Source organism: Heptranchias perlo, chromosome 3 (genome assembly GCF_035084215.1).
Source record: "Heptranchias perlo isolate sHepPer1 chromosome 3, sHepPer1.hap1, whole genome shotgun sequence".
NCBI classification, from domain to species: Eukaryota; Metazoa; Chordata; class Chondrichthyes; order Hexanchiformes; family Hexanchidae; genus Heptranchias; species Heptranchias perlo.
This window is the reverse complement of record NC_090327.1, coordinates 124,159,627-124,183,184: the sequence shown is the minus strand read 5'-3', so window position 1 is coordinate 124,183,184 and position 23,558 is coordinate 124,159,627. Positions and strand designations below refer to the sequence as shown.

General features: G+C 43.2%; 1 protein-coding gene across 3 annotated transcripts in view; it reads right to left on the bottom strand.

Moving 5' to 3' along the window:
• Nucleotides 1-23,558, bottom strand: part of LOC137320208 (zinc finger protein 236-like) — a 174,698-nt gene that overhangs the window by 69,653 nt on the left and 81,487 nt on the right. For all 3 annotated transcript variants that reach the window (XM_067981938.1, XM_067981940.1, XM_067981939.1), the window contains exons 12-17: nt 15,286-15,439; nt 11,974-12,234; nt 7,251-7,519; nt 4,402-4,503; nt 2,423-2,574; nt 70-173 (exon numbers count right to left, since the gene is read on the bottom strand). In XM_067981938.1, coding sequence (XP_067838039.1) covers nt 70-173; nt 2,423-2,574; nt 4,402-4,503; nt 7,251-7,519; nt 11,974-12,234; nt 15,286-15,439 — 1,042 coding nt within the window. The remainder of the gene's footprint in view (nt 1-69; nt 174-2,422; nt 2,575-4,401; nt 4,504-7,250; nt 7,520-11,973; nt 12,235-15,285; nt 15,440-23,558) is intronic.

Genomic DNA, 23,558 nt, shown 5'->3' with positions numbered 1-23,558 from the left:
AAATGGAGATGATTAACCAGTGTCACTCTCACACAGATGATACTGTAAAACGCTCCCACTGAATCTAACCTGTATGTTCGCCTAACTTGATCCTCACTGTCAGAATGGAAAGCTGAGCGATGGCTCTGAAGATGTAGGTTTCCTGGCGATGGCTCGTGCAACAGTCGGGTCGTCTGCAGAATGTGTAAAAAAACGAAAGGAATTTTTTAAAATCAGTAATGAAACTTTATCACATAAACTGATGAGAAAATGTTGAATTCCACCCCTTCCACTGTTCTTATATTATACATAGAGTAGTACTGTATGGGGGAGCTTCAACCTTACTGAATGGATAGGGATTTTATTTACAACAAACCACAATATTCTATATATTTCAGAATTATGGGGCTGGAAGATTTATAATTAAGAAAAATCCAACAAGTCCATAATAGGTGATGAAATATTGCAGTTAGCCAGTAAAGAGAGCTGGATCATTGACAGACGACTTTTTGCTTGCTGGCTACCGAGTGCTGGAAAAAAGTTAAAATAATCTGGTCCAGAATCTGAATTAGTGTCAAAAGTACATATACTGAAGTAAAATGTAGTTTTACTTAGTGTAGAAATTGGTTTTAAGATTAAGAAATGTCTACCACAAAGGCAACTGTTGTATTAGCTTCCACTGCCTGAAATCTAACTCAACAATTTATTTCCATATGCCTATTGAACTTTGATTATATTTTTTGCAGATACAAGAACCCTACCCTCCATCATCCCAGAAAAAGGTCACCAGTTATCCAAGATTCATCTTCTGTTTTGCACAGAACACTAACCCATTCTTTGTTTTAGCTATCACGGTAATCATATTTCACATTTGCCAAGATTTTGAACAATATGTGACAAATAGTGTTGAAATACTTTCTGTTTTAACTACTGGCTATTTGTCACTTACAGTAAACTCTGCGGTATCTACAAATACTGTACTGTTACGAGGGATGAGCATTTGAGTTTGTTAAAGGGCACAAATTATAGCATGTTGTTAAGTTTGGGATCACATCTCCAACAGAGGGCAAGGACATTGACATAATACACAGATTACCAGGTGTGCTGTACTTCTCACTAGAATAATGACTTTTCTCCTTCTCTGACTTGGGTGCATGCTCCGTGTTCGGCTCCCACGTCCTGAATAAAGCCTTTCCATCCTAATCATGGAACCAATAGCTATTGAGTGCATGTTCACCACTAGCCCTCAAAACACGAAGCTTAATTAGAAATGTTATTTTTTTTAAAAAGCTAAATGTCAACACTTGTATTCTGCTGCTGTAAAGCATATTTTATTTGTTTAAGTATAATAAAGGGACAGACGCAGCTAAACTCTCAAGGGAAAAGTTCCTCCTGTGTAATAATTTTAGTGAAAAAAAAAACCAGTACGAGTACAAAATGGTACTCATCCCTACCGATAACTTTATCACATCTCTAAACACAATTTAGGAAGATAGGAACAGGAGTAGGCCATTCAGCCCCTTGAGTCTGCTCCATCATTCAATTAGATCATGGTTGATCTGTATCTTAACTCCATTTACCCACCTTTGCTCCATATCCCTTGATACCCGTACCTAACAAAAATCTATCGATCTCAGTCTTGAAAGTTCCAACTGTCCAGGATCCACAGCCTTTTGGGGGAGAGAATTTCAGATTTCTACTACCCTTTGTGTGAAAAAGTACTTTCTGATTTCCCTCTTAAATGGTCTAGCTCTAATTTTATTATGTCCCCTCGTTCTTGATTCCCCCCACCCCCCAGAAGGAATATCTCTATCTACCCAATCAAATCCTTTAAACACCTGGATCAGCTCACCCCTCATTCTTCTAAACACAAGGGAATAAAAGCCAAGTTTATGCAATCTGTCCTCATAAGTTAACCCTCTAAGCTTGAAAAATGTCCACTTCTCCAGCAGAACATATTTTACTGACCTGTTCCATCTGAAATGTTTTTAGGTATTCATATTGGGACACATTAAAAAAACATTCAATCTAATATCAGTAAAATACACAGGTGATTTTTGGACACTAAGGGAATTAAGGAATATGGGGACAGGGCGGGAAAGTGGAGCTGAGGTGGAAGATCAGCCATGATCTTACTGAATGGCAGAGCAGGCTTGAGGGGCCATATGGCCTACTCCTGCTCATAATTCTTATGTTCTTATGATTAATATACCAGGGTGGGTATTTTACGTCTTTCATAGGTTCACAGATATTAAAAAAACTTTAGTGGTTCCATTTAACATCACCTTACATTTCTACACTGTCAATTTACAATTTCATAAATTGCACCAATGAGTTCAAATCTACATATAGTAAAAGTGATGTCTCAAGGCTACAGTATAAGGTACAACAAAAAGCAGTCTGTGAAGAATATGGTTTAAAATATCACTAATTTAATACTCACCACATTGATACTGTCTGTGGTAGGAACCTGAAGCAAACTCTGCTGGTGGTAACTGGGGGTTAGAGCTTGTGACTCTAGGCTACTGGAATCCTGCAACTGCTGCACTGCTGTAAACTGACCCTGCTGGCCAAAGCTATCCGTGATGGTGAAACCTAGCAAAAGGTAATAAATTCATTTGTTTATATTCACTCAAATTAATGTTTAAATGACAACATGTAACTACTATTTGTCAACTTGTTGTTAAGTAACAGGATTGTATTTCTATGTCCTGGTGCAGTGTGTATGGAGTAATGACACCTGGACTGACTGCAAGGGGGCAATCTAACCCCACGTTTCAGATGTCACAAATCACATTAGAAGAATCAAGCAGTTATAACAGAGTGAGAGGGGGACAACATGTAAGCTATAGGATGTTGAGAGCTCTGTATCAAAGGTAGGAATACAACTTTTAAGATATATAAAAGGCAGTATAGCTTTAAGAAATCGTCGACCTTAATTGCCTTTAACAACTCCCAGCCTGTGAGAATAAAAGGCTGGAAAATGGGTCAGTTGGGGAGACAAGTGTGGAAGGAGGAAGGAACTGAGAGGTAGGCTGGAAAGTGAAACTTATCACTGCCTTGTTCATCACTGTAAGTGAAGACACACCGTGAATAAATAAACTGCACTTGTTCTAGGATCTAGCATGCATGTAACAAGCTGAGGCAGGTCCAGGACCCATTGGTCAATTATACACGCAGACTAAATCCTAGAACAAGTGATGTTTATTCATCCAAGGTGTGTCTTCACTTACAGCGATGAACAAGACAGTGATGGGTATCACTTTTCAGCCTACCTCTTAGCCCTCTCAGTTCCTTCCTCCAACTGACCCATTTCCCAGCCTTTTACTCTTACAGGCTCGGAGTCTTTTAAAGGCAATTAAGGTCAATGATTTCTTAAAGCTATACCACCTTTTATATAACTTCTTAAAGTTGTATCCCTATCTCTGATACAGAGCTCTCAACATCCTACGGCTTACATATCGTCCCTCCCTCACTCTGTTACACAGTTTATAACCATAATCCAAACCTCAAATTTAGCCTTGGGACGTTTTACTATGTTAAAAGGCGCTATATAAATGCAAGTTGTTGACATTGGTCCATAAATCAGTCTTAGAAACCTGTTGTGATTTTCTTTTTAAGGAATAGGGCCACTTTATCATAATCTGAGTAGATTTTTAAAAAAACAGAGAAAAGAGTAAACTTCTCCAATTCTCCACATACTAACAAAAAAAATGTTTTGTAGATATATCACAAAATATCTATAGCACTTATCAATACAAATGTTCCTTATTACAAAAAACACAGAGTGATAATACAGAACTAAAACCCCAAATAACGCAATAGCTCAACAATTGTGAAATGCTGACCAAGATACTCACTACTGATTCTGACTAATAAGCCTATTTTTAATTTGACACTGCTCAGTTCAAGGTTATGCTGCTCCATGGATTATTTCACCAGCAACATGAGTTTACAAGAATTGTGATTCAGAGTATGTTTCATTTTATTGATACAGTGATAGAAGATTAGGTTTGTCTGGAAGTGTTATCATTGCCATTAAACAAAGACCAAAATTTACATAGAATGTGCAGCACAGAAACAGGTCATTCGGCCCAACTGTCTATGATGGTGTTTATGCTCCACACGAGCCTCCTCCCACCCCTCTTCAACTAACCATATCAACGTAACCTTCTATTCCTTTCTCCATCATGTGTTTATCTAGCTTCCCCTTAATTGATTTTACTCATTGTTTTTGGCTGACGCACCATGTCCCCAGCACACAGCACAGCATTATTTTAATCAATATCTTCGTTCACATTTAAATAAACCCATATGATTGCAACGATTATTCGAGAAAACTATAGCAACTCAAAAAAAAAGTTGCTATATTTTTCAAAAGCCGGTCATAAGACACCAAATGTACTTTTTTTAACCTACAACCTTGGGTCAGACTCTGTTGGTCAAAGGTCTGCTGCGTTATAGCTTGCTGATCAAATTGGCTGATATTCTGCTGTAAGGTGTGCTGTGTTGTCACAAAGGAATCTGGAGTAGGAAAATAAATAACAAACAAAACAAATCAATTTGACGCTGGTTATAAATTCCGATTAGAGTAGGAAACAGCTAATATATATTACATAGAATTTACAGCACCGAAACAGGCCATTCGTCCCAACAGAAGTTTATGCCCCACCCTCAGCCTATCACCATAACCTTCTATTCCTTTCTCCCTCATGTGCTTATCCAGCTTCCCCTTAAATGCATCTATGCTATTCACCTCAACCACTCCATGTGGTAGCAAGTTCCACATTCTCACCACTCTCTGGGTTAAGAAGTTAAATATATTAGGCATTCAGATGGCACCATGAAAGTGAATAAAACTGAGTAACACAAGACACATATGGGGCTTCAAGTCCTAACAACACAGCATAGCACCCATCGTCTGGCCCCATTCATTTAGTATGTAAGAAATTGCCACTGTCCCAGTAGACATCACAGAGTTTAGAATCTCTTTGCGGTTAGGGACTTTAATTTGATTTCCCTCAGACTAGTCCATCCTCTCTTGGGTCATACTGTTTTAGGGCATGTAAATGGTCTTAAAGTCCTTGCATTGTTTGTGCAGAAAAATCTATTGTTATACATAGTGCCAGTGAATTTTTCAGCTCCATCAAGGTCAGAGGATGATAAAAAGGACAGTTTAGAAATAAGTTAAATAAAGCTCTGCAGTCAAGTAGTTTTAAATGGGATACATAGTTTAGGATCACTGTTCTTAAAGCATACCTGCTGTATAAATATATAAACAAAGAGAAACAGAATTACATAAAGGTTCATTAAATAACATATTATTTTTAATGGAGGGAAAATTTGTGGGGCATATTGATCTTGGCACCCAAATTCTAAAGATGTGCTCTCTTCACTTCAACTCAGAGAGCTAGTTTGTAAAATCTACCCCTTACTTGATCTGGTAACACAGGTTGATTTTCTGGTGGTATGTTGGCACAGTACTTTGGAACCCCACTGTTGTGTGAGGGCAGAAAGATACAAGTTCACACCTTGAATTTCCATGCAGGGAATTCACAATCTCAGAGGAGAATGAAAGGAAAGCACTTCCGGAAAAGAAGTAAAAAAAAAGTCAATCTAGGACACTCTTACAACCAGCAGCAATATCAGATGTGGAAGGATATGCTGATGGGGTTAGATGAAGTAAGGTGGGTGGAGTCTCATGCGGAGTATAAACACCGGCATAGATCAGTTAGGCCGAATGACCTTTTCTGTGCTGTAAATTCTATGTAATGTGAGACAGCATGTTGACTGTTCACGCTCTGGTGAAGGAAGGGCAAGAGAAACTAAAAATACTAGCTTTAAAAAAATGTTAAAGATTTTCTCATTTGCAAGCCATTTGTTAAGGGAATGTGAAGGACATGAGACTATTGTCTATGCTTCTCTGATTAACTGTTGCATGATGAGATTCAAACAGAATGAGGATAATGTTAGTCTCTTCAGCTCCATCTAGTGGCGTGGATCGGAAAGGATAAAATTCCTCTCCCAAATGAGGCAAACAAGTTTAAGTGACAGGTAACATATATATTATAAAATAGAGAGAAAAAGAGTGAGGTGGAGAGGGGAAAGAGATGCAAGACATTAATGCCATAAGGATCATTTAAGAAGAGTTGGTGAGCACAGCTTCCATTCAATTTTGCTCTGATTTGGTTTTGCTGTTACATAGAACTTACAGCACAGAAACAGGTAATTCGGCCCAATTGGTCGATGCTGGTGTTTATGCTCCACACAAGACTCCTCCCACCCTACTTCATCTAACTCTATCAGCATATCCTTCTATTCCTTTCTCCCTCATGTACTTATCTGGCTTCCCCTTAAATGCATTTTCGCCTCAAACACTCCATGTGGTAGCAAGTTCCACATTCGAATCATTCCCTGGGTAACAAAGTTTCTCCTGAGTTCCTTATTGGATTTATTAGTGACCACCTGTTAGCAGATATCATGGCACATTTCAACAGCTTGGGCACACCACACAGTTGTTGAAAATGACATTTTCATTGAAGGGTTAACAACTGATATAAGTGCTGCAAGTTTACGAAGTGATGACCAGAAATTAAATCGTTATACATTAAACTTTTTAAATCTTAGTAAATTATAAAAATATTAAACTTTTTATAAATCGAGCAAAAGTGATATCATATATTTTTAAATGATGAAGTTTGATTCTTTCTTCCCTATTAAACTGTATTACATTACTTCATTAAAAAAAATACATATTTTGCAGTATACATTTTCCAGTCCAAAACAGAGCTGAGTGATTATTTCTACCTATTCCATATTTTGAACACTGTAAAGTGACAGAAAATAAGAACGAGAGTCCAGATCAAGAAAAGGCCATTTGGCCAATCACACCCACTTGATCCATAGTCCATTTATGATTATTCTATCATGGATTCTCCTCTCACCCACCATTTGTTGATATCCTGCTTTAAAGAACACTGGCCCTTGAATTTCCGCAGGTGTTGTCCCGACCTTCGAGCATAACTTTGGCAGGAGATTGGCAGAACTCCTGAAGAGATGGCATAAATGCTGGTTCTGCTGATATCCTGCCAAAGTTAGAGCGGGAGGTCAGGACAGCCCCACGGAAATTCAGGGCCACTGCGTTTCTTCCCCTCGGAAAAAAACAAGTGGTGCTATTGATATCTTTATAAGCTTCAATGTTGGTCATGATATTAAAGAAATTTAATACATAAAGAGTTGAACTAGTTACAACATAGCTTTCCTAATTTTACCTTCATCCTGTACAAGCTGCTGGTCTGCAAGCTGTTGGCCAAGACCACTTTGCTGAGATCCCACAACTTGCTCCTGGCTCAGACCTAGCATGGTCTGTTGGTCAGCGCTGACTGTTGACGACTGCTGCATTTCATCAGCCTGAAGCTGGGCTTGCGCCTGGCCATTAGTTGATTCAGACTGCTGTTCCATAGATTCAACTAAGGCATCATCATCCAAGGATGCCTGCTGTTGCTGCTGCTGCTGTTGTATCTGCTGAGCGAGTTCATACCTGTACGTAGAAACAAATTTATGTTGGTGGACCAAGATTTTAAAGAAAATTTGGTTTCGATGTTGGTCTCACGTAGAAAAGGCAAACTTATATTTCTTTTTTCCCCCACTATGCATCATCCTCGAATCCTCACAACGTACTGTAGCCTAATGGTTATGGTACTGGATTATACAGGACTAGGAACTCAGAGGTTTTGGGTTAGCACCAGACAATGAACGTAAAAACTATTTGATTGGCATAAAAACCCAACTGGTTGGCTAATGTCCATCAGGGAAAGGAACCTGCCACCCCTACCTAGTCTGGTCTACATGTGACTCCAGACCCACACTGCATGGTTGATTCTAAATGTCCTCAGGATAATTAGGGATGGGAAATAAATGCTGCCATGCCAATGTTGCCCACATTTCAAGAGCAGATTAAAACAAGCTTTCATTGTATTTGGCATCATTTCCATAGTTTTGGCTGTATGAACTCTTGCTTGTGCATCAATGCCAAATAGTCATTCGTCTTCATGCACTAAATGCAAGGGACTTTGTCATCCTCAAGTTATGTGCAAGATGTTTTTTATCCAACGCATTGCACTGACTATCTTGTCCGATCTTACAAATTACTTTAAACTATATAATAAATTATTTGTTTATTATGTGTGTGAACCATGGCTCAGTGGGTAGCACTCTAGCCTCTGAATCAGACGGTTGTGGGTTCAAGTCCCACTCCAGAGACTTGGGGCTCGATTTTACCAGGCCTGCGGGTTTCCGGCGGGTTGGGTTTCGGGAGCGTGGTCAACACGCTCGGTGAAATTAGTGTGTTGCCCGTGCGATCGTAGCAGGCAACACACTAATAGGAATCAATTACCTGCTCCTCCGGGGTCCACGCTGCTGGTCTGCGCGTCGGCCGGGCTGCGCATGCGCAGTACGATCTGTCAGCTGGAGGCTCTCTAGTTAAAGGGGCAGTCCTCCACTGACAGATGCTGCAACCAATGGAACAAATTTCAGCATGGAGCAGCCCAGGGGGAAGGCTGCTCCCAGTTTAATGATGCCTCACCCCAGGTATCATCAGATGGGGTGAGGAGGAGGGCGAAGACAGAGATCTTCCAACCGGCGGGCGGGAGGAAGCGGCCAGCCTCTGCCACCAAGAAGGCCTGGCTCGAGGTGGCAGAGGGGGTCACCTGCGCAACCAACATATCGCCCACCTGCATACAGTGCAGGAGGCGCTGCAATGACCTCAGTAGGTCAGCCACAGTGAGAACACGAAGTCTTTCCCCTACACTCCATCTGCCACAACACTGCCCCAACCCCACATCTCCTTCGGCACCGCCAACACTACTCTGTCACATCACCCCTCATACCCACTCAAACCCCATCCTCATCTTACCTCCACCTACTCACCTCGCCAGTACTCATCCTGCCACTAACACGCGACCCAATCCTCATACAATCTCATGGCTCTATCCCATACTCACCCTCTCGTGCATCTCCCTCACGGCCAGCCTCACTCAACCTGCCACCACCTGTGCTGCAGCCACAGGGCATGCATCACATATGTGCAGTAGGCAGTGTAAGGCAAATGTTTCATGAGCATGAAGGGGGTGCACAAGGGTGTCGGAGGGTTTGCCATGGGTGTTACCTATATTGAATTTCAGTGCAACAAACAGCACACATTATATTGGCACCACCACTGCCATGTCTCCGCGAATCCTGTCTGTTGTGTCCAATAATGCCCGCTCCTGGGTATCACTATGAGGACCCACCACTGATGCCACCCATCGTGTTACTGCAGAGTAGGTGCAGGTGTATTTGCAGGGCTCTTCCGCGCAGACGACTGAGAGACATCCGAGGTGTAGCCGGCTGCACCCTGGAAGGATGCGGAGGAGAAGTTGTGGAGGGCAGTGGTGACTTTGACAGCGACAGGTAAGCAGTTGGTGCTGGGGCCAGCCAGGAGCCGCTCGGCATGAAAGAGCCTGCAGATCTCCACGACTACATGTCGAGCGAATCTGCGCCTCCGTGTGCACTGCTGCTCGGAGAGGTCCGGGGAGCTGCGCCTCGGTCTGTGGACCCTGTGGCGAGGGTAGTGCCCTCTGCGATGCATCTCTCTCTGCGGTAGCCCTCCCTCCTGCTGTGCAGGTAGGCGTGCAACAACCCCGTGTTGGGGGGCTCCACGTCTCTGCGGCGGACGGCGTGGACTGCGAGGCTGCTGGGGCTGGTCATGCTGTTCGTCCTCCGAGGGTGTCCACGCACCACCCATCTGGCAGGTGTTGGTCTGAGGGGTTGTGCAGGGTAGGTGGGTGGTTCCTCGGACTGGGGCTGCAGTTTCGTCTCGGTCTGTCCTCTGGCTTGGTGGGGGGTGGTGGGGGCCAGGGGTTGCCCTATGTGACGCGGTGGCCTCCTGTGTGGGTGAGGGCTCTCCCCCGTGGGGTGCACCTTGGCAGCTGCCACAGGCTGCTGGCTGCAACACGCCTGGTTGGAGAGAGACTGTTTCCCCCAGTGTGGGAAACACGCTGCGATGCAGGTGAAATCCCACACTTCCTCTTTTGACAGCTGATTCAGCTCATTAACTGACCTCAACAAGCTGGCTTTAATTGCCTGCGGGATTCCCACCAGCGGGGGCCACGCACGCAGCCCCGCACGTCGTCGGGGAACCCGGAAGTGGTTGGGATCGCGGCGCGACCCGGTCACGTGACCTCATATCGGGATTATCGGGGCCCCCCCGCTGGAAACCCGCAGGAAACCCGACCCTAAAATCGAGCCCCTGAGCACTAAATCTAGGATGACACTTCAGTGCAGTACTGAGGGAGAGCTGCACTGTCAGAGGTGCCATCTTGCAGATGAGACGTCTCTCAGGTAGACGTAAAAGATCCCATGGCACTATTTCAAAGAAAAGCAGGGGTGTTATCCTCGGTGACTCTCAACCAACATTACGAATGGATTATCTGGTTATTATCTCATTGCTGTTTGTGGGACCTTGCTTTGCACATATTGACTGCTGCGTTTCCTACATTACAACAGTGACTGCACTTCAAAAGTATTTCATTGGCTGTGAAGCACTTTGGGATGTGCTGAGGTCATGAAAGGCACTGTAAAAATGCAAGTCTTTCTTTCATTATAATTTCAACTGAAGTTGCCAAAAACATATTAAAAAGTTTCCCACTAACTGAATGTTTCCTGGTGGATAGCAAGATAGCTTTGGATCACTCATTGAAGACACATTTAAACTCAGATTGATGGAATGAAAATATCCATTCATCGCTGTTTGTAACAGCCCAAGTAAAATGAGTTTGGCCAGTTCCAACTCAATTAATGGTGGGCCTGAGCCTATAACACAAACTGCTCATAAACATAAGAACATAACAAATAGGAGCAGGAGTAGGCCATACGGCCCCTCGAGCCTGCTCCGCCATTCAATCAGATTATGGCTGATCTTCAACCTCAACTCCACTTTCCTGCCCGATCCCCATATCCCTTGATTCCCCTAGAGTCCAAAAATCTATCTATCTATCACAGCCTTGAATATACTGGCAGTCTCACTCAAAGGCCATAACAGGTAAGAATTGGAAACATGACACATTGCTATAAATTCAGGGTAGTCTTCTGAAGTTGAAGTAAAGGTACATTGTTTGGACGGAGTAAAGGGAAACTCACTCTGCGTTCTGTACCTGGCTTGGGAGTGCTTGATGCTGACACTGGATACCAATGTGACATAAACACAGATCTAATAGATGCATGGGGGGGTGGGTGGGGGGGGGGGGGGGGAATTTAGATCCTCCTGCCAGTCGGAAACCAGGTGGCGGGGGCGGGGGGGGGGGGGGGGATGGTTAAAATGGAGTGGATGATATAACTACTCTGCTCCTCCTCGGCTGCAATTTTTAAAATGCCTGATTTTTGAGGGGGATGCCTCATATATTTATGTAAATTGGGGTCCTATTTTGTCAATGGGACCCCGACACCATCTGTACCTGGAATTAAGCGGGATGCCCACAACAGCCAGCCTGACAGCTGAAACCTGGTCAGCCAGCCGAAGAGACCATTCCAGGTCAGATTTTTAGCTTTCGTTTGTGGGGCCAGGAGGAGCATTCCCACGCGAAAAATGTAGGCTCGCCTCCGAAGAGGCCCATCCCTGAACTTACCTTGGGTGGATGAATGGTGTATAGAAAAAAAAAGTTATTTCCCCCTTCCCATGAAGTTTCTACAGTTCCACCTTTCCACTCTCTCCATGAAGCCTCTTAATTTAAATGACCTCCCTGTAGCCATAAGCCAAGGGCACAGAAGCAGGACTCTTCACAATATTGCCCTGGAATCAGTTGTTTTTCTCTAGCAGATATCGGAGAACATTTCCTTGTGTCATTCCATTGTCATTAAATAACCTGATGACATTAAGTTCAGAGGAGGCCCATGTACACAGGAAGATTGAAGTAACGGTAACTAAAAGTATTTCAAAATTACTTCAAAAGCTCTTACCTATGTGTCTTCATATGCTTTTTGCAATTCATGGAGGTCTTGAAAGTCTTCTGACAATAGGGGCACATGAAAGGACGCACCTCACTGTGGGTTGACATGTGCCTCTTCAGACTGCCATTAGTGGTAAAAGTGCCATCACAAATTAAACACTTGTAGGCTTTGAGGCCAGAATGTGTCCGGATATGTGACTTAAGGACCCCCGATGAAACAAATGCTCTGCCACACTGTGAGCATTTGAAAGGTTTTTCACCTGTATGAGATCTGAAATAAGAACAAACTAGTTACCATAACGATCACCACCATGCAAGTTCAGAATTCCAAAATAGAAGAACTTTTTTCCCTCCCTCATTTTAGATTCAGTGATAATAAGTACTGAATATAAGATAGCCACCAATAAATCCAATAGAAACCTCTTTACCCAAAGAGTGGTTAGAATGTGGAACTCACTACAGTAAGGAGTATGTGAGGCGAATAGCATAGATGCATTTAAGGGGAAACTAGATAAGAGCAAGAGGGAGCAAGGAATATGTTGATAGTGTGAGATGAAGAGGGGTGGGGCATAAACACCGGCATTGATCAGTTGGGCCGACTGGCCTGTTTCTGTGCTGTAAATTCTGTGTAATTCTACGTAATGGTGTGTAAGATCATTAGGTATATAAGGGAGCAATGCACGCAAACTCTTTATAAACGAGCACTTGCTACAAATGTTTCAGTTGAATAACCCTTTTCCCTGCAACTTCAAAGTGTCCTCATTGCCCGCAAGCTAAAGTCTCAACAAGGGGACACCCACTGTTTGGAATTTATTTGTTGATCTCCACGGGTTTGTAACAATTAAAGTCTGACTACCTCAACATACCTTTAAAATTTGTCCACAGGCAGTCAAGTAAGATTTTAAACTGATGGGCTTTGAATCTCTCGTGAATTCTCATGATGGCAGTTTCAGTCATTTCTGAAATGTTTTTCTTTTTTTTATTCAGCGAGCTCATGGCTTCTTATGAGCCTTAGTGCCATCTGTTGTACTTATCTTTGTCTTTTAAACCATTACTGACACCAATGGATTTTCGAGTGGCAATTCCCCCTATTTATACATAGAAGTTACAATAACAGAAACAGGCCATTCAGCCCGATCAGTCTCTTTCAACTTCATGCCAGCAAATAATGTTAATCACATTTATCCACCCTGTTCTCATATCACTTCATTCACTTTTCCTTCATCCACTTAAATCTTGAATGTTGACATAGTTTCTGCCTCAACCGCTATTCCTGGAAGTGAATTCCACAGCCTCACAACTTTCTGCGTTAAGAAGTTTCTCACACTCTCGGTTTCAAATCTCACACTGTACATTGTAATACATGCATTTTAACCTTTTTGGGTTTTTTTAAAAACACTTTTTTTCCCCATTATTGCCAATCTCCCTATATCTCTTATTTGTTGGTGCCATTGATACTTTGCGTAGAATTATATTGAATTTACAGCACAGAAACAGGCCATTCGGCCCAACCTATGCTGGTGTTTATGCTCCACACGAGCCTCCGCCCACTCTATTTACTCCATCTAACCCCATCAGCATACCCTTCTATTTCTTTCTCCCTCATGTATTTATCTATCTTTCCCTTGAATGCATCTATGCTATTTGCCATGTGTTAGGTAGCGAGTTCCACATTCTCACCACTGAGTAAAACAGTTTCTCCTGAATTCCCTATTGGATATATTGGTGACTATCTTATATTTATGGCCCCTAGTTTTGGACTCCCCCCACAAGTGGAAACATCTTCTCTACATTTAGCCTATCAAATCCCATCATAATTTTAAAGACCTCTATTAAGTCACCTCTGAGTCTTCTCTTTTCTAGAGAAAAGAGCACCAGCCTGTTCAGTCTTTCCTGATAGTTATAACCTCTGAGCTCTGATATCATCCTTGTAAATCTTTTTTGCACCTTCTCCAGTGCCTCTACATCCTTTTTTGTAATATAAAGACCAGAACTGAGCACAGTACACATTTGAGGTGGGAAGTAATGTGCTGCAGCAGGTTCTAAAGGAGTGCATGCTGGAAGGAAAAATTCCCACCCCACAGCAATGGCACAAAGACAGATGTCCCAACTAGTTGGCAAAGGCAAAAAAAAATTAAAACGAGCTCCAAAGGGGAGACCTAAATAAGTTGTTATCAAGGTCATAGAATCATAGAATATTTCAGCACAGAAGGAGGCTATTTGGCCCATCGTGCCTTAGCCAGCTCTTTGAAAGAGCTATCCAATTAGTCCCACTCCCCTGCTCTTTCCCCGTAGCCCGTATGTCAATGCTGGACTCTTCAAATTCTCTTCCGCATTCTCCCTAGCAGCTAGCAATCCTGAACATTCATTTTATACAAGCCAGAAGAGGAACCGGCATAAGTGAAGTGAAAAATACAGGAAATTGGATGTACAATACAATGTTTTGCCTTATTTTGCACGCAGCCACCCAAAAATTGGCAGGCATATCTTGTGGCTGCCAGAAACAACTGTGGTAAATGGGGGTGCACCACAAAAGTGGGTGGAGACTTGGTGTAAAAGCCAGTGTCCATGCTAACATATGAAGGATGGCCACTTTGAAGGGCAGTTAATGCCCATGGAACTGTAATCAAGCAAGAGTCAGCACTTATAAAAGGAAAAGACATTGGAGTTAAAACAAAACAAAAAGCAAAATTATAAACACAGAAGAAAGGAAAAAAGATACAGCTGAATTAGCAATAAAGAGACCGATGCAGGTGTCATGCAAGTATTTGGAGGACGGGATCTAGTGCAAAACTTGCACTTTGGTGGTCACGGTCATACATGATAAGTCTCCATAATAGCTCCCACTTTCACAAATCATTCTGCATTTCCTCTGGTCACATGAATTGGCACTTGGTAGAGTTTATCCCCTTTTTAGATGAAATTTTGGAAGCAAAACTTGAGGCAAGTAATTTATTGATCAATTTGCAACTACAATATAAAATGTATAGTGAAGTGCAACATCTTTTCCTTTATTTGTGTAAAGAAAGTCATTAAAATTATCTTCTATATTCAATAATAATTTTCAAAAGGGAATTGGATATATACGTGAAAAGGAGAAATTTGCAGGGCTCTGGGGAAAGAGCAGGGGGAGTGGGACTAATTGGAGAGCTCTTTCAAAGAGCCGGCACAGATACGATGGGTTAAATGGCCTCCTTCTGTGCTGTACGATTCTTTGATTCTATAACTGTATCAGCTATGAAAACTATATGCAACCTTGTCACAATACCACCACCAACTCAAGACACTTTAAACTCTAAACAAACTATGTTATCACTCATACCTGATATGTTGTTTAAGATGACTAGATTTTTTAAAGCCCTTGTTGCAATATGCACATTTATATGGCCTATCCCCACCCATTCCGTCAGTTATGATGCCATTGGCCAGGTAATGACTGTATAACTGGCTATTCCGCGGTGTTTGCTGGATGAGACCTATGGTGAAAAAGAAGTGAAGCTTTTAAGTAAACAACTCCTTTGTTCTGCCTTTTAAAAGCTGGTCATACATTCGAGGATTTATTTCAGGTCAAAAACAAAACAAAATTTGTAAATATAAACTAATATGAAATGAATCACACATTACCCTTGGTTATTGCTTACACTAAGTAGTTTCCAACTATTTTACTTTTTAAATAACAGAACAGTTACACAACATACTATATCACTGATATTAAATACATATTAATTTCTCAATGCACTTGCGTTGGGCTGAACATTATCAATCCCATAAGGCAATGAGTCCTACAGTTATCGCAGGCAAATTGCCACCTAATTGCACACTTTGTTAAATAATTTATTTGCAGCAACATACAAAATAAAGGTCTGTAATAGGATTAGGTACAGGAAAAACAAACAATGCCAGAGAGCTTCTATTTAAATGAAATATAACAAACAATCTTCAATTCCAGACCGGATAACTCATGTAAAATTTATAGCTAAACTGTAAACAAAAATGCTAATGCTTAATAAATATATTATATAAATATACATTATAAGCATTACCATTTTTGTAGACATATATAATATATATAAAAAATACTGATTTCCAAGCTTGGAAGAGCACCCCATAGTGATATTTCCACATTTCCAACATCAGCTACCCAGAGTACATTCAAAGTTTTGTGCTGTTGACTGACATGCAGAGATTTCCCTAAATTAAAATTAAAAACCAGAAGTGCCAGAAATGCACAGCTGGTACATTGGCATCTGAAAACTGAAAAGATGCATCAATGTTTGCATAATACAATGCGTGTTACAGTTATTGCAGCCAAATTGCCACCTAATTACACACTTTTGAAAATAATTTATTTGCAGCAACATACAAAATAAAGGTCTGTAATAGGATTAGGTACAGGAAAAACAAAAGAAAAGGGATAGAAGAAAAACAATCACAGACCTCAACAATTCCCCAGCAGTGGGAAAGGGAAAGCAAGGGAGGCCCTTTAGAATGCTGGCCAAAACAAAAAAGCTCTTTTCTTCCTTTTTGCAGTTCTGGGAGAGAAGTCTGACCCGAAACATTAGCTTTTCTTTTCTTTTTTTTTAAAGACACTGTGCATTTCCAGCAATTTTTGCTTATATTTCAGATTTGTTACTTTCTTCATTTTAACTGCCTAAATTAATTTCAGTTGACACTGCGAACAACTAGAGAGAAAAGATCATAGTCCCAGAAGTTTGGTCTGGACTTGCATCCATCCAGGCACAAGAAGTGAAAGGACACTGTTCTAAACCTATGAGCCACCTATAAATGACAATTATTGTACCATAGGCAAGTGATCTACTTCTATGTTCATTCGTTATGCTGTTACCATGGATAACCTATACCACACTCATGCTTCTCATGAGCCACGACAATTTGAAAACGTAACATTTCTGAAGTGCTTCTCACATAGAGAACATCCCCGAGTGCATCACAGAAAGAGAAGAAAATGGCATTAGAAAAAGGAACAAAGGCACTGTCAAACAGAAGGGTTTTAAGAAGGCTTTTGAAAGCAGCAATGGAGGTGGCAGAGAGCAAGGATTTTGGGAGGGAGTTTCTGAGAAGGGGAGCATTGTAGCCAAAGGAAATGCCACCAATGGTGGAGCAGAGGGAGTGGGGAATGAGACGACCAAGGAATGAGAAGCAGAGGTGCATGCAGGGATGACGGCGGGGGGAAAACATTGGAACAAGGCCTAAAAGGATTTGAAAATGAGGACAAGGATCTTGTAGTTTATCCATTGAGGTGCAGGAAACTATTAAAACTTTGCACGGATATGAGTGATGAGGGTTTGCGGCTATATGCAGTAGAGGACATTGGCTGGGATGTTCTAGACAAGTTATGGCTTGTGGAAGGTAGAGAGAAGATGGCAAGAAGAAGCCTTGAGAAGTCGAGGTGTAAGATGATGAAGGCATGGACTAGAATTTCAGCACGGATGGGGGAAAAGGTAGGAACGGAGGTGGAATAAAGCTGTCTTGGTGATGGATCAGATGCAGAGAAGGAAGCTCAGCTCAGTTTAGTCCATTTAATTTATGGGCTGAAGCAAAATTACACATTTTCTTGTTCTAAGCAGCTACTTTGCAAATATCCTGCATGATGCAAGTTGGCCCATGAGATAGAACTACTGAGCTAATGGAATAACCTTTAATGCTATTTGGACTCCATGCCTTGCCTTGGTAAGAGACAGCCATACAGTCCACCACTTTTTGCAGATTTGTTCCCGTTGGGCGCAAAAAAAGGGAGGATTTCCTAAGGTTCTTGGTCCTTTCCATAAGGGAAACGGCAAAGCCCCTTCTGCCATCACATTATGTAATACTCGTTGCTTGTGCAACTTAAAAGGGACAGTAACTTCTTGGTTCACATGGAATTCTGATGCCATTTTGAAGTATAAATGTGGGATGAGGGCAAAGGTCAGCCCAAGTAAGGGACAGACTCCTAAGGACAGAAATTCACAAATCATTTGAATGAAGAGTAGGGGTTACAGTAATGTAATTTTCCACGAGAGTAGCTTTAAATTTGTAGGTTTAGAGGTTTCTTAGGAGGCTGCAATTAGAGCTTAACTGAGATCTTGAAGTGCCAAGCTCCTGTCATTAATCAAGGGATTTAAGTCAATTAGCCTCCTCCGGCAGTAGAGACAGAAATATCTACTATACATTTTGTTAATTGGATTAACTCCCATCAAGAACTACAGAAGGCAATTTAACACCTATATTGTTTCACTAGGTAAAGCATGGACAGTTCCACGCAAGGGATAGTAAATGTTCTATTTATGTTTATACAGCTTTTGGTCTTCAGTACAGCTCAGGTTATCTGAAGGAACAACAGTGTTGCCAACATGTGATTTAGTTAACAATCGATAGGATTTGCACTTATTAAATTGGACAAGTGTAAAGAATCTTACAACACCAGGTTATAGTCCAAAAATTTTATTTGAAAATCACAAGCTTTCGGAGATTATCTCCTTCGTCAGGTGAATGTGGGAATCCTTGAACGTTTCGCATTTATAGTCAGAGAACAATACCTGGTGATTACAGATAATCTTTCCAACTGCCCGTTGTCAAGGAAATCAAAGTGTTCAGACAGAGAGGTGTTACCTACAGGACCACCGAATATACAAACGGCCAGAACACAAGACCGAGAGAGAGAGGGAGAAACATCCGAAAGGAAGAGAAAGACAGAGAATGACCCGTTGTATTAAAAACAGATAACTTTTATTCGCTGGTGGGGTTACGTGTAGCGTGACATGAACCCAAGATCCCGGTTGAGGCCGTCCTCATGGGTGCGGAACTTGGCTATCAATCTCTGCTCGACGATTTTGCGTTGTCGTGTGTCTCGAAGGCCGCCTTGGAGAACGCTTACCCGAAGATCGGTGGCTGAATGTCCTTGACTGCTGAAGTGTTCCCCGACTGGGAGGGAACCCTCCTGTCTGGCGATTGTTGCGCGGTGTCCGTTCATCCGTTGTCGCAGTGTCTGCATGGTCTCGCCAATGTACCATGCATCCTTTCCTGCAACGTATGAGGTAGACAACGTTGGCCGAGTCACAGGAGTATGAACCATGTACCTGGTGGGTGGTGTCCTCTCGTGTGATGGTGGTATCTGTGTCGATGATCTGGCATGTCTTGCAGAGGTTGCCGTGGCAGGGTTGTGTGGTGTCGTGGACGCTGTTCTCCTGAAAGCTGGGTAATTTGCTGCGAACGATGGTCTGTTTGAGGTTGGGTGGCTGTTTGAAGGCGAGTAGTGGAGGTGTGGGGATGGCCTTAGCGAGGTGTTCGTCGTCATTGATGACATGTTGAAGGCTGCGGAGAACATGGCGTAGTTTCTCCGCTCCGGGGAAGTACTGGACGACGAAGGGTACTCTGTTGGTTGCGTCCCGTGTTAGTCTTCTGAGGAGGTCTATGCGATTTTTCACTGTGGCCCGTCGGAACTGTCGATCGACGAGTCGAGCGTCATATCCCTTTCTTACGAGGGCGTCTTTCAGCGTCTGTAGGTGTCCATCGCGTTCCTCCTTGTCTGAGCAGATCCTGTGTATTCACAGGCCCTGTCCATAGGGGATGGCCTCTTTGACGTGGTTAGGGTGGAAGCTGGAAAAGTGGAGCATCGTGAGGTTGTCCGTGGGCTTGCGGTAGAGTGAGGTGCTGAGGTGCCCGTCTTTGATGGAGATTCGTGTGTCCAAGAAAGAAACCGATTCTGAGGAGTAGTCCATGGTGAGCTTGATGGTGGGATGGAACTTGTTGATGTTATCGTGTAGTCTCTTCAGTGATTCTTCGCCGTGGGTCCATAGAAAGAAAATGTTGTCGATGTATCTGGTGTATAGCGTTGGTTGGAGGTCCTGTGCAGTGAAGAAGTCCTGCTCGAACTTGTGCATGAAAATGTTGACGTATTGGGGTGCGAATTTGGTTCCCATGGCTGTTCCGTGTGTTTGGGTAAAGAACTGGTTATCGAAGGTGAAGACATTGTGATCCAGGATGAAGCGGATGAGTTGTAGGATGGCGTCTGGAGATTGGCTGTTGTTGGTGTTGAGTACTGAGGCTGTTGCAGCGATGCCGTCATCGTGGGGGATACTGGTGTAGAGTGCCGAGACGTCCATCGTGGTGAGAAGTGTTCCTGGTTCAACTGGTCCGTGGGTACTGAGTTTTTGTAGGAAGTCTGTAGTGTCGCGACAGAAGCTGGGGGTTCCCTGTACGATGGGTTTCAGGATGCCCTCGACGTATCCAGAGAGGTTCTCACACAGGGTTCCGTTGCCTGATACGATAGGACGTCCGGGTGTGTTGGCTTTGTGTATCTTTGGGAGACAGTAGAAGTCTCCCACGCGGGGAGTACGTGAGATGAGAGCGCGTAGGATGCTTTGAAGGTCTGGATCGAAGGTCTTGATCAGTTTGTTGAGCTGGTGGGTGTGTTCTTTGGTCGGATCTGCGGGTAACCGCCTGCGAATACACAGGATCTGCTCAGACGAGGAGGAACGCGATGGACACCTACAGAGGCTGAAAGACGCCCTCGTAAGAAAGGGATATGACGCTCGACTTGTCGATCGACAGTTCCGACGGGCCACAGCGAAAAATCGCATAGACCTCCTCCTAACACGGGACGCAACCAACAGAGTACTCTTCGTCGTCCAGTACTTCCCCGGAGCGGAGAAACTACGCCATGTTCTCCGCAGCCTTCAACATGTCATCGATGACGACGAACACCTCGCTAAGGCCATCTCCACACCTCCACTACTCGCCTTCAAACAGCCACCCAACCTCAAACAGACCATCGTTCGCAGCAAATTACCCAGCTTTCAGGAGAACAGCGTCCACGACACCACACAACCCTGCCACGGCAACCTCTGCAAGACATGCCAGATCATCGACGCGGATACCACCATCACACGAGAGGACACCACCCACCAGGTACATGGTTCATACTCCTGTGACTCGGCCAATGTTGTCTACCTCATATGTTGCAGGAAAGGATGCCCCGGAGCATGGTACATTGGCGAGACCATGCAGACACTGCGACAACGGATGAACGGACACCGCGCAACAATCGCCAGACAGGAGGGTTCCTCCCAGTCGGGGAACACTTCAGCAGTCAAGGACATTCAGCCACCGATCTTCGGGTAAGCGTTCTCCAAGGCAGCCTTCGAGACACACGACAACGCAAAATCGTCGAGCAGAGATTGATAGCCAAGTTCCGCACCCATGAGGACGGCCTCAACCGGGATCTTGGGTTCATGTCACGCTACACGTAACCCCACCAGCGAATAAAAGTTATCTGTTTTTAATACAACGGGTCATTCTCTGTCTTTCTCTTCCTTTCGGATGTTTCTCCCTCTCTCTCTCTCGGTCTTGTGTTCTGGCTGTTTGTATATTCGGTGGTCCTGTAGGTAACACCTCTCTGTCTGAACACTTTGATTTCCTTGACAACGGGCAGTTGGAAAGATTATCTGTGATCACCAGGTATTGTTCTCTGACTATAAATGCGAAACATTCAAGGATTCCCACATTCACCTGACGAAGGAGATAATCTCCGAAAGCTTGTGATTTTCAAATAAAATTTTTGGACTATAACCTGGTGTTGTAAGATTCTTTACATTTGTCAACCCCAGTCCATCACTGGCATCTCCACATCATAAATTGGACAAGGAAAGAGTATTGCATAATGTGATGGCAAAAGAGCCTTTGCCTTTTTTTCTTAATGAAAGTTTCTCTCCTTTCGTATCCCCGCAAATTGCATACATTAAAAAGGGTAGTGCAAAAATCAACAAATCATTTAACAAAAAGCGTTGGCAATGCTGAACTAAAAGAACAGAGCAGGGGAGAACACCATATGAAAGAATGTTGTCGCCAGACAAAGGAAAGGGAACAACACCCAAGACTTGGATCCAAAAGCTTGAGAAATGCAGTAACATATTCCCCCACAGGAATGTATACTGTAGCCACTCCTTTGCTGAAAGATCCTCAAGTTTACTGCCTTGTGCAAAATAATCTTATAGTACTTGACAATGTTTCTGCTAAACCAGTTTGCCTTCTGGTTTTCCAACTTTGGTAGGGTACCAGGCTGTCGCCAAAATTCCCAGGCCTGGGAGGGTGGAACAAGGGCATAAGTCAAGCCGGGGCCGGACGGAATTTGGAGCAGGATCTATTCTGCCGGGACTCTGCTGCTTTTTTTGTTTATATTGTGAAAGTCTGACGGGAGGGGGGGGGTGAAGGCACTTCTTTCACTTGCCCCTTTCATCCTGATGTCACTCGAAGAGGCAGTACGAGCGACCAGCTGCCATCAGGAAAACGGCAACAAAGAAAGTGCAGTCATTTTTCTTATAAAAATCCACTCTTTGGCTGGGTGTTGCTAAGGCACTCCTGGTCACCCACAGGGCCTGCCCACATTACGTCAATGACTTCATTTAGGGCAGAGTCAATATCAGAGCAGAATGGTGGTCAGATGTTCAGCACTCCCAGTGGCAGAGTGGAGCTCAAGTAATTTTGTCCCCAACTATCTCTACCTCTAGTGCACTGGACCTAGGACCTTGTACCTACTTGTTTTGAGAGACTTTATGCCCACAAGAGAACCAATAGGCCTTGGACCAGAGACTGTAAAAAAATGTTGAGCCAGCCAATCTGCTTGCAGTTTCAATTTGCACAGTTAGGTAAGGTATCAAAGCGCCGCATGAGCACACCTTAAAAAAAGCATCTATACAAATGGCAGCAAGGTGGCAGGGATTGTTATGTTACATTTGCCACATTTCATGGTGTACCTGGAAGGCTTCTGCCAAAGTCCAATCTACTTCTCCCTGCCGTTACGGGGAAAATATTCAAGACACTGGGGGTAATTTTAACCCCGAAGAACGGGTGGGTTGGGGGCAGGAAGGAGGCAAAAATAACAGTTTTTTGAAGTGGGACTGCAAGACGGCTCTGATGCGCTCACTTCCAGGTTTAACCCAGGCATGTTTAGATGCACGCACATCCGAAACCCGGAAGTCCCGTCCCCACTTAATGACGGCGGGCAGATTGTTAAAGGGGCAATGTACTTCATTGAAATAGTTGAGGTACTTAATATTTTGTAGAGTAAAAATCATGGCCACTGTGCCAACTGATTCAACTGTACAGGGTCACAAGAATGATTGCAAACACCAGAGGTGAAAACTTCTATCAGTCTTTGGGCTTGTAAGTAAGCTCTCACTCTGGTTGCTGCTCAATCTGAAAAAGCCTTCAAGTTGTCTTTGAGCTTTCTGGAATCTGTCCATTGAATCCAAGACTCTTTGTCCTGTTTCAAATCTGGCCCTCATGAACAGCATCTCTTGGGAGCTTTGCAGTTGTAACCTATCCTGGTTCATGAAGAATCATCTTTAAGTGAAATGGCTGGATACGTTCAAACACCAGCTAATTCGATACCTATTGAATGTTGTCCTTATTTTGGTAAAAATCCAAATGACTTGATCCCTTCTTTATCTCTACCATGATTAAAGATCACAGCCACTGGAGAGGATATCCTTATCAGGAAAGGCTGAACAAACTGGGGCTCTTTTCTCAAGAAAATAAAAGGTTGAGGGGTGACCTAATAGAGGTCTTTAAAATTATGAAGGGGTTCGATAGGGTAGA